Source organism: Hylobates moloch, unplaced genomic scaffold, assembly GCF_009828535.3.
Source record: "Hylobates moloch isolate HMO894 unplaced genomic scaffold, HMol_V3 SCAFFOLD_4, whole genome shotgun sequence".
NCBI lineage: Eukaryota > Metazoa > Chordata > Mammalia > Primates > Hylobatidae > Hylobates > Hylobates moloch.
Genome location: NW_026652279.1, coordinates 61614635 through 61627225, shown reverse-complemented (window position 1 = coordinate 61627225; position 12591 = coordinate 61614635). Strand labels below are relative to the sequence as shown.

The 12591-nt window shown below is 41.3% G+C and overlaps 2 protein-coding genes across 22 annotated transcripts in view; both read left to right on the top strand.

Moving 5' to 3' along the window:
* The window catches only part of CMSS1 (cms1 ribosomal small subunit homolog), a 362094-nt gene extending 361067 nt beyond the window's left edge, over window positions 1-1027 (top strand). For all 18 annotated transcript variants that reach the window (XM_032150320.2, XM_058437600.1, XM_058437604.1 and 15 more), the window contains one exon: window positions 708-1027. In XM_032150320.2, the coding sequence (XP_032006211.1) occupies window positions 708-791 (84 nt within the window). In that variant the 3' untranslated portion in view covers window positions 792-1027. The remainder of the gene's footprint in view (window positions 1-707) is intronic.
* A 5002-nt stretch (window positions 1028-6029) lies between these two features.
* LOC116467016 (cell cycle control protein 50C) overlaps window positions 6030-12591 on the top strand; it is a 30218-nt gene continuing 23656 nt past the window's right edge. For 2 of the 4 annotated variants that reach the window (XM_058437591.1, XM_058437589.1), the window contains exons 1-3: window positions 6033-6295; window positions 7853-8069; window positions 12130-12240. In XM_058437591.1, coding sequence (XP_058293574.1) covers window positions 7878-8069; window positions 12130-12240 — 303 coding nt within the window. In that variant the 5' untranslated portion in view covers window positions 6033-6295; window positions 7853-7877. Of the gene's footprint in view, window positions 6296-7852; window positions 8070-12129; window positions 12241-12591 lie in introns of all 4 variants that reach the window. The other 2 variants (XM_058437590.1, XM_032150319.2) reach the window with 2 other exon arrangements.

Below are 12591 nucleotides of genomic sequence, written 5' to 3'. Positions count from 1 at the left end.
TGTGTAGCATTTTATTTTGAATGGCTGCAAACAAAAGGGCACTTTAATGAAACTAATGTTTTATATAGTACCTCCTCCTTCATTTATATAAATATTTTAATTCTGCCAGGCATGGCGGCACACACCTGTAATCCTAGCCCTTTGGGAGGCCAAGGTGGGAGGATTACTTGAAGCCAGGAGCTCGAGACCAGCCTGGGCAACAAAGCAAGACCCTGTCTCTGCAAAACAATAATAATAATAGGCCAGGCACAGTGACTCACACCAGTAATTCCAGCACTTCGGGAGGCCAAGGCAGGCAGATCACTTGAGGCCAAGAGTTCAAGACCAGACTGGCCAACATGGCAAAACCCTGTCTCTACTAAAAATACAAAAATTAGCTAGGTATCATGGCAAACACCTCTAATCCTAGCTACTCAGAAGGCTGATGCATGAGAATCACTTGAACCTGGGAGGCAGACATAGCAGTTAGCCGAGATCATGCCACTGCACTCCAGCATGGGCAACAGAATGGGACTCTGTCTCAAAATAATAATAATAATAATTTTAAAAATTTCAACTCTGAATCAAATGTATGTTAGAACTTTTGCCCTCTCTGATTCTGGCCGTAACAGCTGGGTAAATATGAGGGAGTCCTGATGGTTGAATTTATTCACCAAGACCATTTTGGCTTGATCTTAATCTTTTTTTCCCCCTTTTCTCTCATTTAGATAAGAAAGGAGGTATTCGAACTTCTGGAAATGGGAGCGCTCAGTCTGTGCAAGTCAGAATCTTTGAAACTGGGCCTTTTCTAAGTCCTAATGAAGACTTTTCTGTGTCCTAATGAAGATTCCAGTTTTCACAGTAGAAGTTGCATCTTATTTAATGACTCTGATACATTGCAAGCACTCAGTAAATATCAGCAAATAGTTTAGTTTATGTTAACTGTGTCAGCAGATGGATCACTGGAATGTGGGGATTCTGAAACAGAAATGAAACTGTCCTTTTGACAACTCTCTTATATAATAAAGTATCACCGGCTTGTGTATGATCCTTGTTGAGCAGACCGAGTTTTTCTGTCACCAACTGGCTTCTGATATAACTGTGCAGGAGAAAGGAAAGAGCAGCTGGGTGACCTTAGGCTTGCCTAAGGTCTTGCCTCTCTGAGCCCCATCTCATCAGCTCAAAGTGAGAATGTCTCACAGCATTGTTGAGGATTCCAGGAGATGGTACATGGGGAGCAGATTTGTAAACTCTGAGGCATGGTCCCAGCAAAAAGGGTGGCAGGTATATTAGTCCATTCTCACATTGCTATAAAGAACTACCTGAGACTGGGTAGATTAGATTATAAAGAAAACAGGTTTAATTGACTCACAGTTTCACAGGCTGTACAGGATGCATGGCTGAGAGGCCTCAGGAAACTTAGAATCATGGCAGAAGGTGAAGGGGAAGCAAGCACATCTGCACATGGCAACAAGAGAGCAAGAGAGTGAAGGGGGAAATGCTACACACTTTTCAACGACTAGATCTTGTGAGAACTCACTCCCTATAATGAGAACAGCAGAACAGCAAGGGGGAAATCTGCCCCTATGATCCAGTCACCTTCTACCACGTCCCTCCCCCAACATTGGGAATTATAATTCAAACTAAGATTTGGGTGGAGACACAGAGCCAAACCATATCATTCCACCCCAGCCTCTTCCAAATTTCATGTCCTTCTCACATTTCAAAACACAATCATGCCTTCTCAACAGTCCCCTAAAGTCTTAAGTCATTCCAGCATTAACTCAAAAGTCCAACTCCAAAGTCTGATCTGAGACAAGGCAAGTTCCTTCCACCTATGAGCCTGTAAAATAAAAAACAAGTTAGTTACTTCCAAGATACAATGGAGGTATAGGTATTGGGTAAATGCTCCCATTCCAAGTGGGAGAAACTGGCCCAAACAAAGGAGCTAAAGGCCCCATGCAAGTCCGAAACCCAGCAGGGCACTCATTGAATCTTAAAGCTCCAAAATAATCTTTGACTGCATGTCCCATATCCAGGCCACACTGATGCAAGTACTGGGCTCCCAAGGCCTTAGGCAGCTCTGCCTGTGTGTGTGGCTCTGCAGGGTACAGTCCCCACGGTTGCTTTCACAGGCTGGTGTTGAGTGCCTACAGTGTATCCAGGTACACAGTGTAAGCTGTCAGTGGATCTACCATTCTGGGGTCTGGAGGATGATGGCCCTCTTCTCACAGCTCCACTAGGCAGTGCCCCAGTGGGGACTCTGTGTAGGGGCTCCAACCCCACATTTCCCTTCTGCACTGCCCTAGTAGAGGCTCTCCATGAGGGCTTTACCCCCTGTAGCAGACTTCTGCCTGGACATCCAGGTGGGGGGTGGGGAGGGCTGCCACGAAGTTCTCTAAAGTGCCCTGGAGGCATTTTCTCCATTGTTTTGGCTATTAACATTCGGCTCCTCTTGTGCAAACTTCTGCAGCTAGCTTGAATTTCTCCCCAGAAAAGGTTTTTCTTTTGTACCACATGGTCAGGCTGCAAATTTTCAAGCTTTTATGCTCTGCTTTGCTTTTAAATATAAGTTCTGTTTGCTTATGCAAATGAGCATAAGCTTTTAGAAGCAGCCAGGCCACCTCTTGAACACTTTGCTGCTTAGAAATTTCTTCTGCCAGATACCCTAAGTCATCTCTCCCAAGTTCAAAGTTACACAGATCCCTAAAGCAGAGGCACAATGCCACCAGTCTCTTTGCTAAAGCATAGCAAGAGTGACCTTTGCTCCAGTTCCTGATCAGTTCCTCATCTGCATCTGAGACCACCTCAGCCTGGACTTCATTGTCCATATCACTATCAGCATTTTGGTCAAAACTGTTCAACAAGTCTCTAGGAGGTTCCAAACATCCCTCATATTCCTGTCTTCTTCCTTCCAAACTGTTGCAACTTCTGCCCGTTACCCAGTTTCAAAGTTGCTTCCACATTTTTAGGTATCTTTATAGCAATGTCCCACTTCTCTGATACCAATTTTCTGTATTCTTCCATTTTTACACTGCTATGAAGAACTACCTGAGACTGGGTAGTTTATAATGAGAAGAGGTTTAATTGACTTCCAATTTCACAGGCTGTATAGGAGGATGGCTGGGGAGGCCTCAGGAAATTTACAGTCATGGCAGAAGATGAAAGGGATGCAACCACGTCTTCATGTGGCAACAAGAGAGTGAAGGGGGAAGTGCTATACAGTTTTAAACAACCAGATCTCTTGAGAACTCACTATCATGAGAACAGCAAGGGGGAAATCTGCCCCCATGATCTAATCACCTCCCACCAGGTCCCTCCCCCAACATTGGGAATTACAATTCGACATGAAATTTGGGTGGGGACACAGAGTCAAACCACATCAGCAGGGTAGTGGTAGAAAGAGCATCAAGTGAATTTGGCCCTTTGTAAACATATAAAAAGACAACAATATAATAACAGCTGTCTTACTCATTAACTTTTTTTTAAAACTGTCTATTTTGAAACTTCAGGCTTAATAGAAAAGTTTAAAAAATAGAGAATTCCCATATCCCTTTCCCTGAGCTTTCCCAGTGTTAATTTCTTGTATAACCATAAGTTATCAAAACTAAGAAGTCATCACTGGTACCATATAATTAACTAAACTACAGAGTTTATTTGGATTTCTCCAATTTTTCCACTAACGTCCTTGTTCTATTCCAGGATTCACTGCAGGATCCCACATTGCACTTATTTATAGTTGTTGTGTCTTTTTGGTTTCTTCAGACCAGTGACAGTTCCTCAATATTTCCCTGTCTTTCATGACCTTCACACTTTTGAAGAGTATCCACCATGTATTTTGTAGAATGTCCTTCAATTTGGATTTGTCTGTAATGTTCTCATGATTTGACTAAAGTTATGCATTTTTTGACCAGAATACCACAGAAGTGAGTATGTCCTTCTGGATTTATTATATCAGGGGTACATAATGCTAATATGTCTTATTACCAGTGATGTCAACCTTGATCACCTGGTTAAGGTGGTATCTGCCAGTTTTTTCTATAAAGTTATTATTTTCCCTTTGTAATTAATATCTATTTTAGGGGCAATACTTTGAGGCTATACAAATATCTGTTTTTCCTCAAACTTTTGCCTGCTAATTCTAGCAAATATTGGTAGTTCTTGCCTGCGACAGCCATTACTGTAATGGTTTTTCTATTTTTCTCATTCCTTCGACATGTGCTACATTTATTACAGAATTCCTCTTTAAGAAAGAATTATCTCCTTTCCCCCATTTACTTGTTTGTTCAATTATTTATTTACATCAGTATGGACTCATTGATACTTATTTTATTCTATGAGTTATAAGGTAATAGTATTGTTTTTTATTTTGTTGCTCAAATTCACTTACTTTTCTTACTCATTTAAATAATGTTGATTGGTTACCCACTCTGTGCCAAGCACTGTGTTTACAACTTTCATTTATATATAAGCTGTAATGTTTAATCACTGAAATAGTCCCAAAAGAAAAAGTGTTATAAGTCACATTGTATAGACAATGAAACTAAATCTGAGAAGGGACATACACTAGTTTAAGTGGCAGAACCAGAAGTCAGACCCAGGTCTCCCATATCCACTTCAAGACACCCAACTTATCTGGAGACTCAAGCATATACAGCAAACGAGATAGGAAAGCAAACAGATGCCATTACTGATATTTAAAATTCTACATTCAAATTTTGTGAAATTGTAAATGAGCCTAACAAGCTAGCAAGTCAAAATCCAGGAAATCACACAGGCCTGCACACCAGCAACTTGTTGTTCATGCACCTTGCACCTCTGCGGCCTGAAAGCCACACACAGGGACTCAGAGGAAAGAGGAGTAGGTTCCAATCTCCAGGATTCCCACTAGAGCCCAATAAGTTAAAAGAAAAAACACTACCACAGAATGAACATTAAACTATCGCTAAACTTAACCCTATCATTTTCATCCCTTTAACCCTAAGAAGCGAGATATTCTTGGCCAAGGGTAAGAAAGAAAATGGACCACATACCTTCTCAATAGAGGCATTTAACTTCCTGTCAAGTGACATGTCTTAGATTAATGTGGAAAAAAAGCCATCAAGTATGATTGTAACAGAGGAGAGATTTGCAAATTAAGACATTGCAGTCTGTGCTGTCAGAATTCAGACCAATCTGCCAAGCTGCTATTAATTCGCCAAAATATGAGACTATCATGAATATTATATGTGTATATTCGTATAATGTATGTATATATTTAATATATATTTTTATATTTAGCATATATATTTTCATCCCAGCAGTTAATAGGAAAGACAATGAAATATAAGGCAACTCCAAATATACAAATGTCTGCTAATGCCTGAGAAGGCTATCTACAGTGGTTAAGGAAAAATGAAGACAAGTTAGAAATCACTTTAAATTTTTTCTTTTTTTCTTTTTTTTTTTATTTTAAAGATGGGATATTGCTCTGTCTCCCAGGCTGACGTGCAGTGGTGCCATCATAGCTCACTGCAGCCTCAAACTCCTGGGCTCAAGTGATCCTCCACCTCAGCTGGGTGTAATCCCAAAGTGCTGGAATTACAGGCATGAGCCACTGCACCTAGACTTTGAAATTTCTAGTGATACCACAATACAACAGCTGTTAACAAATTGTTGTATTGGTATCAATCCAGAACAGTGATTCTCAAACATGGGCAACAGAGGCTGGGGATGCAACTAAACATTTTACAATCTTACAGGACAGCCTTCACAACAAAGAAATATCTGGCCCAAGATGTCAGTAGTGCTGAGAAAAAGAACCCTGTTCTGGAAATATTGAAAGGCAATGCATATGAGGTATATTTGCACATTGAAAGTAGATTTATTTAGAAGAGAGGAATAGATGAATATAAAAGTACCTGGAGAATGTATATCTAGCTGTCTATCAAGAATATTGTCCCAGAAATATTTGTACTTACTATCTGTGATGGCTAATTTTAATATGGCAACTTGGCTAGGCCATATGATACCCAGATAGTTGGTTAAACATTATTCTGGGTGTTCTGTGATGGTATATTTGCATGAGATTAACATTTAAATGGGTAGACCTGAGCAAAGAGGATTGCCCCTCATAATGTGAGAGGGCCTTGTCCTGTCAGTTGAAGGCCTGAATAGAACAAAAGACTGACTCTCCCCAACCCCCCAAGAGAATTCTGCCTGACTGCCTTCTAACTGAAACATTGGCTCTTCCTGGTTCTATGGCAGCCTGTTGGCCTTCAGACTTGAATTGGGACATCAGCTCTGCAGATTTGGGGCTTGTCAGCCCCATAATCATGTGAGCCAATTCCTTGTAATATACATATATGGTCATATAATCTCCTACTGGTTCTGTGTCTCTGGTGAACCCTGAGTAATACACTACCTGTGAAGCTCCTTTTAGTCTGGGATTCGAGTTAGTTGGTTTTGTTGTTTTATAAACAGTCTAAGAAATACTATTCTCATTGGTTTTTTGCTGTAATTACCCTCTTGCTAGGCATTATCTATGTGATATAATCCCATCCAATCCAATGTTGGAATAAGTATTTGAATCACAAACATACCCCAATGTTGTGTAGGTCAACCCTGGTCTTATAATCTAATCTCATAGCCTTTTACTGCCTTTTAAACCCAAGCTCTTGACCATGTTTATTTAGTAAAACAAATGGTAAATGTTAACTAGAAGTGTTCACTGCCATCTTCTCTCACAAGGCTGTCTGATACCAACAACTGTACTAGTTGCTACCTCCAAATTAGATTCAAATGTCATGCTGAAAATTTCCCGTTGGTATTTTGCTTTATATACAGTTTGTAAGTGGAAAGCTTTAACTCTGAACTGGAAACTTCCTAGTGTAAGCATTTGCATCAATTTTGTATTCTTTCAAACTAGGTACATTTGCCAAAGTCATTTATTTTCTTTGATACAAAAATAGTCCAGGATGGCTTCTCTGACTAATGTAAATTAAAAGGGAAGATTAGAAATTCACATGCTCCCTAATTTTAAAAATTCTAATTCTAAATCCTAAATGCCACTTTTAAAAGAAGTAATTATTAATTATTAATGGCCTAAGGAAAATAATGTTAGTGGATTTCTAACAAGGGAAGAAACCCAAAACCAGACCTAATACTGTACTTCAATATTGAACATCTCGTTGATTATCTTCCTCTTCCTTTCTCTTGCCTCATTTGGGCTACTCCAAAGCATGCACTTAAGAGAGGTTAGGAGGAGATGTTTTTAATCTACATTTTCTACTAGAGCCTTTTTTATGGATAAAAAAAAATTGGAAGCTGCTGAGATGAGACATCTGTGTTCTACAATTCCCTGTTTGCTGCTCTCTTCCTCATTATCACAAATAGCAAAGTTAGCTATGATCTGAAAGCATTTTTCCAGTTTAGTTTATATTCATGTTAAGCGACAGCCACATTTGGAGAAAAGCTGACAGCCCTAACTTTTATTTTTTGTATTAATCTCCAAGGATTTAGGCAAGTTCCTAAAGATAAATCCATTTCCCCCTCTCAGGAAGGGCTTGCCTTGAATTACTCACCAAATCCCAGAAATAGCCCATCGTGATTGCTTCCTAGTGTCACCAGATGTTGGTTTCTGCAGACCTTTGCCGGGGACTATCCATCCTAGGCATGACATTTAGCACAAGAACCTTTTTGAGCCTAAGTCAGTTATACTCAGTAATGGCTGGTTGGAGAGAGCTGAGCTCCTGCTAAATACCAGGTCTGGTTAAGGAATAATCTGGGAAGCAGAAAGACTTTGCAACTTCAAAGGAAGGGTTCACATAATTCATTTCACATTACCATTATGTGGTATTACTATGAAGTAAAAATGTTCTAAATGTCCCAAAAGTATCTGAGTCACCTGCAGGACCAAAATGGAGGAGAGACCACAGCATTGCCTGTCCAGATTACCAGACAACTCTGCCCTGAAGCAGCAGGAGTTACCCGCCCACCGGCTATATTTCACGGCCAGGAGAGTTCTCTTTGTCTTTTTCGCAACAGGAATATTCTGCCTTTGTATGGGCATCATCCTTATATTGTCTGCAAGGAGCACTCAGGAAATAGAGGTTTGTCTCATCTTACGATCTGAATGCAGTTTCTGAGAATTTTCAGCTTTGGCACCATACATGAGAATGGTTAGTTTGAGAACACAGCCCCTCAAGAGGGTCTGGATAAGAGGGGAACGTCCCTGTTTCTGCTGGCAAGCACAGATGGTGACAGAGCCTGTGTAGAGTGGCTTTGTTCATCCCTGCTCCCTCTTGAGGGCAGTTACTCTCATGCCAGTGAGCTCAGACATATTTGTGTACAAGGGATTGACAAAGTTAGAAGCTTTTTTTTTTTTTTATTTCCGAGACAGAGTCTTGCTCTGTCACCCAGGCTGCAGTGCAGTGGCACAACCTTGGCTCACTGCAACCTCCACCTCCTGGGTTCAAGCAATTCTACTGCCTCAGCCTCCCTAGTAGCTGGGATTACAGGCGCCTGCCACCACACCCGGCTAATTTTTTTGTATTTTTAATAGAGATGGGGTTTCACCATGTTTGCCAGGCTGGTCTTGAACTCCTGACCTCATGATCTGCCCGCCTCAGCCTCCCAAAGTGCTGGGATTACAGGCGTGAGCCACCATGCCTGGCTGAAGCTTTTTTTTTTATGCCGGCAGGGAAGAGAGCAAGTGACTAACAGGGGAAGAAGGAGAGTCAAGGCCACATGACTGCCAGAGACCCATGAGTCATATTGATAAAAAAAGCAAAGTGTCCAAGATACAGATCTTCAATATTGCCCCACTTTCAAGCATTGTGTCTTTCCCTTTGCAAATGATCTCCCTCTGGGATCCAAGAAAGACAAAAGCCCAAGTCTTTCTGGCATCTTAAGGATATTTAGCAAAGCTAAGTTCTACTCAGATTGAGAAAAGCTGATGCTAAGGACAGACCTCTCAGGCACAAGCCTTTTGCCAACTTAACAAGCTGTTGGAGGATGAGAATCCCCGAAGCTGGTCTAGAGAGGGAAGGCAAGAGCTAGTCTAATGTTTGATTGGCCATGCCCATATTCAGTCTAATTCTTAAGTATATGTTTCATCCATACCAACTCCAGGCAGATTTCTGGACATCCCAGACCGCATGAGCTCCACTCTGAAAGAAGTAACCATGGAAAGCTGATCTATTCCCTCTCCCAACATGGCTACTGGCAAAATTAAGATTAAGGCCAAGTCTACCAACATTGGTTTAAAATTTATGAGTGTCAGCTGGTTACGGTGGCTCATGCCTGTAATCCCAGCACTTTGGGAGGCTAAGGCAGGCGGATCACCTGAGGTCAGGAGTTCGAGACCAGCCTGGCCAACATGGTGAAACCCTGTCTCTACTAAAAATACAAAAATTAGCCAGGCATGGTGGCGCATGCCTGTAATTCCAGCTACTGGGGAGGCTGAGGCAGGAGAATCACCTGAACCTGGGAGGCAGAGGTTGCAATGAACAAAGATCGCACCACTGCACTCCAGCCTGGGTGACACAGCGAGACTCCATCTCAAAATAAAATAAAATTTATGAATGTCTGAAGGTGCCTAAGGGTTCTGTTGACTATGCAGATGAGCAAGATGAGGAAGAGTGGATTCGTGCCCTCAATGAGCTGAGAACAGAATAGGTAAAATAGTATGCGGTAAGAACAGAGAGCTTAGCCATGGCTGGCTGTTCACTGTGTCACCACCCCCTTCCTTGCACATTGCCCAGTATGTGATAGGCACACACTTATTGAAAGAATGGACTAGGGCAGATAGTGCGGAACCCAAAGAGGAAAATGTCTTTTCAGGCTCTACTCCTCCTCCCAAAGCACACTGCTCTGTTGCCTCTCTAACATTTTTTCCTCCCCACTTCCAGGTCCCACTGCTTATCTCCCTAGGAATTAAATGACAGCAAGACCTCCAGTGTTATATGTAAACTCCCACCAGGCTCCACCATGTGGCACAGGCAAAATGGCAGGAGGAGATGAATCTTGCCTTGCTGAAGGGGATAGCAGAGGAATGGGCTTACAACGTTGATGTCCATTTCCACAGAGTTCATGCAATTTACTTTTCTACTTTCTTCCTCACCAATCCCTTTCGTTCTGGTTCTTCCTTCCATGTCATTCTTACTTCCTCCCTTGCAACTCTGCCCCCCACCCACCCATTGTGGAGTGCAGCCTTCACTAAGAGGTACCCATGCATGAGAAGGTGACCTCATTCCATTACCAACTATTGGCCATGGCCACTCCACAAACAGAATGCTTTTATCTCATGAAATCTATGGGCATTTTCCAACTAACATTGTTTCTTTAGTTGCTTCAGATAGGATTGCTTCTGACACTTCACTGTTATACTCAAAAACCAGTGTTTCATTAAGCAGTGTATCATTGGGTGATAATATAGAGTGCACATTCCAGGCCAATGTGATCAGGCACAAACATCATAGAAAAGACTTCTGAGTTAGTCTTTCCTCTTTTCACTCAGCCCTGGGACACAAGGATGTGCTCTCTCTTCAGTTCACTTTAAACAAGAATAATTTCTGCCTCTCTAAAATTCTATGAGGAGCAGACTGTGATCTTTGCTCCATCTCATAGCTATTCATGTACAAGTCCACTCAAGTAGCAAACTGAGGATACTGTCATTGCATAGACAATAGATAAGGGATACTTTTTAGGCAAGAAAGCACCATAGATATCAACTACTCAAAAATTATTTGGTCATGAAATATTTTCTTGAGTACTACATTGATAAAACTCACAAGAGAAATTAACGAAGTAGCATGTATACTACAATGACCTCACAGATCAATTAATTGCTGCATGAAATGATGCTGATGGGCAAAATGTGGGCCCTAGAGGTTAAGCACTTAACTCAAGGTCAGAGATTGGCTGAACTAGAGCCCCAGTTTCCTCAGTCACCATTCAGTATGCTGTCACTCCATTGGGATACAGCCTTGTTCTTTAATGCTTTTTATAAATTGAAATGTAGTCTACAAACAGAAATGGCATAAATATTTTCAAAATAATAGTTCAAGCCTTGCTGTGTATTTAAAGAATGATTTAGCTACATATAAGCATCTAAGTACAATCAAGTGTAGCATTTTCACTAATCTTCAATTTAGTGTTCACACTTCACCTTTGGGCTTCAAAACCCTTAGTAGCTTTACAAGGACGTAAGATTCCTTCTGTCTTCCTCGTTAGTCTTCTCTTCAAAAGAATCCTAACCTCTACTAGCACCTTACCAAGGGGAAAGCCACTCCCTTGCTTCCCTGCTCCTCCGCACTCCCATAATCGTCTAATCACTCCTCAACACAGTGAGAGCAAGCCAGAAGCAGCCCACTGCAGCATCCAGGACAGCCCCAGGGCCCCTGAGATGAACATTCTTGCAGACGAGGCAGCAGTGCAGCCCTGTGCCCACCCGCCTGAGCCTCCCCTCCTTACTCTTCTAGCTGCATCTTCACAGAACTCAGTGCCTCAGCCAGAGCTCACAGGAGCCACCCATTTGGGACATACTACCCTTTATTTCCCTTTTTTTAAGGAGTCCATTAAACCATTTTTCACAGAATTTTACTTTTAAAAAACAATGCAACAGCATTTTAGAATCGGAATAATTCAACATACGTCAATAATCTTACATTTTGGAAACATTTCTTTTTCTGTTTGGTCATTTTGAATAACTTCCTCTGGATGCCATGTAGAATAATTCACTAGTATAAATATTTTCCATACAATAGAATGGAAAAACAGTGAAGTGACTTCCCCATAAAGTTGATTAGACTCAGGCTGTAAGCCTAGTTCTCATGAGTCATTGACTAATACCTTCCTAGCAACTGACACCTCTTTATGATCGAGGGCAAAGCTTCATCACAACAGGTTATATAAATAGGCAACAGAAACACCGAACTCTGGGCCAGTGGCAAAATGCTGCCAAGTCCCCAGATGAAAGACTGTGGGAAGGCCCACGCCTCCTGAACATCCCCAGAAATACTGGCCCTGCACAGTGGGCTGCCCCATTCGTGTCCTAGACTCCATGCCCCTGACCCAGACAGGCGGAGACTTGGGTGGACTCCAGATTTGAATTTTAAGATATGTACCCATGTAACTTTTTAATTAATCATTTTTTTCCTTGCCTGACAGATTAATTACACAAGAACATGTGCAAATTGTGCAAAACTGCGAGAAAATGCCTCTAATTTTGACAAGGAATGCACCTGCTCTATTCCCTTTTACCTTTCAGGAAAAATGATGGTAGGTGAAATTCAAAAACTCAGTTGACTTTACACTGATCTATTCCTATGTAACACTTGGCAGTAAGTTCACAATTACCATGAAATGCTTTCCAAAACTGAAAATATAAAACATAAAGCAGGATGGTGGTGGTGAATCCGAAAGATTGTTGAGTTCATATCCCCTCCCTCCTTTTTGAGTATTATTCTCCTCCTTTGTTTCTAAGTTGCAAGATTCTTTACCTATCCAACTTTGTAACATAAATCTTATCTACCAAACAGGTTTTACTCTAAATATCAGAACAGGGACTGTGTGTGAATTTACATTGAATTTAACCACTCATTTTATTTTTTATTTTATTTTATTTTATTT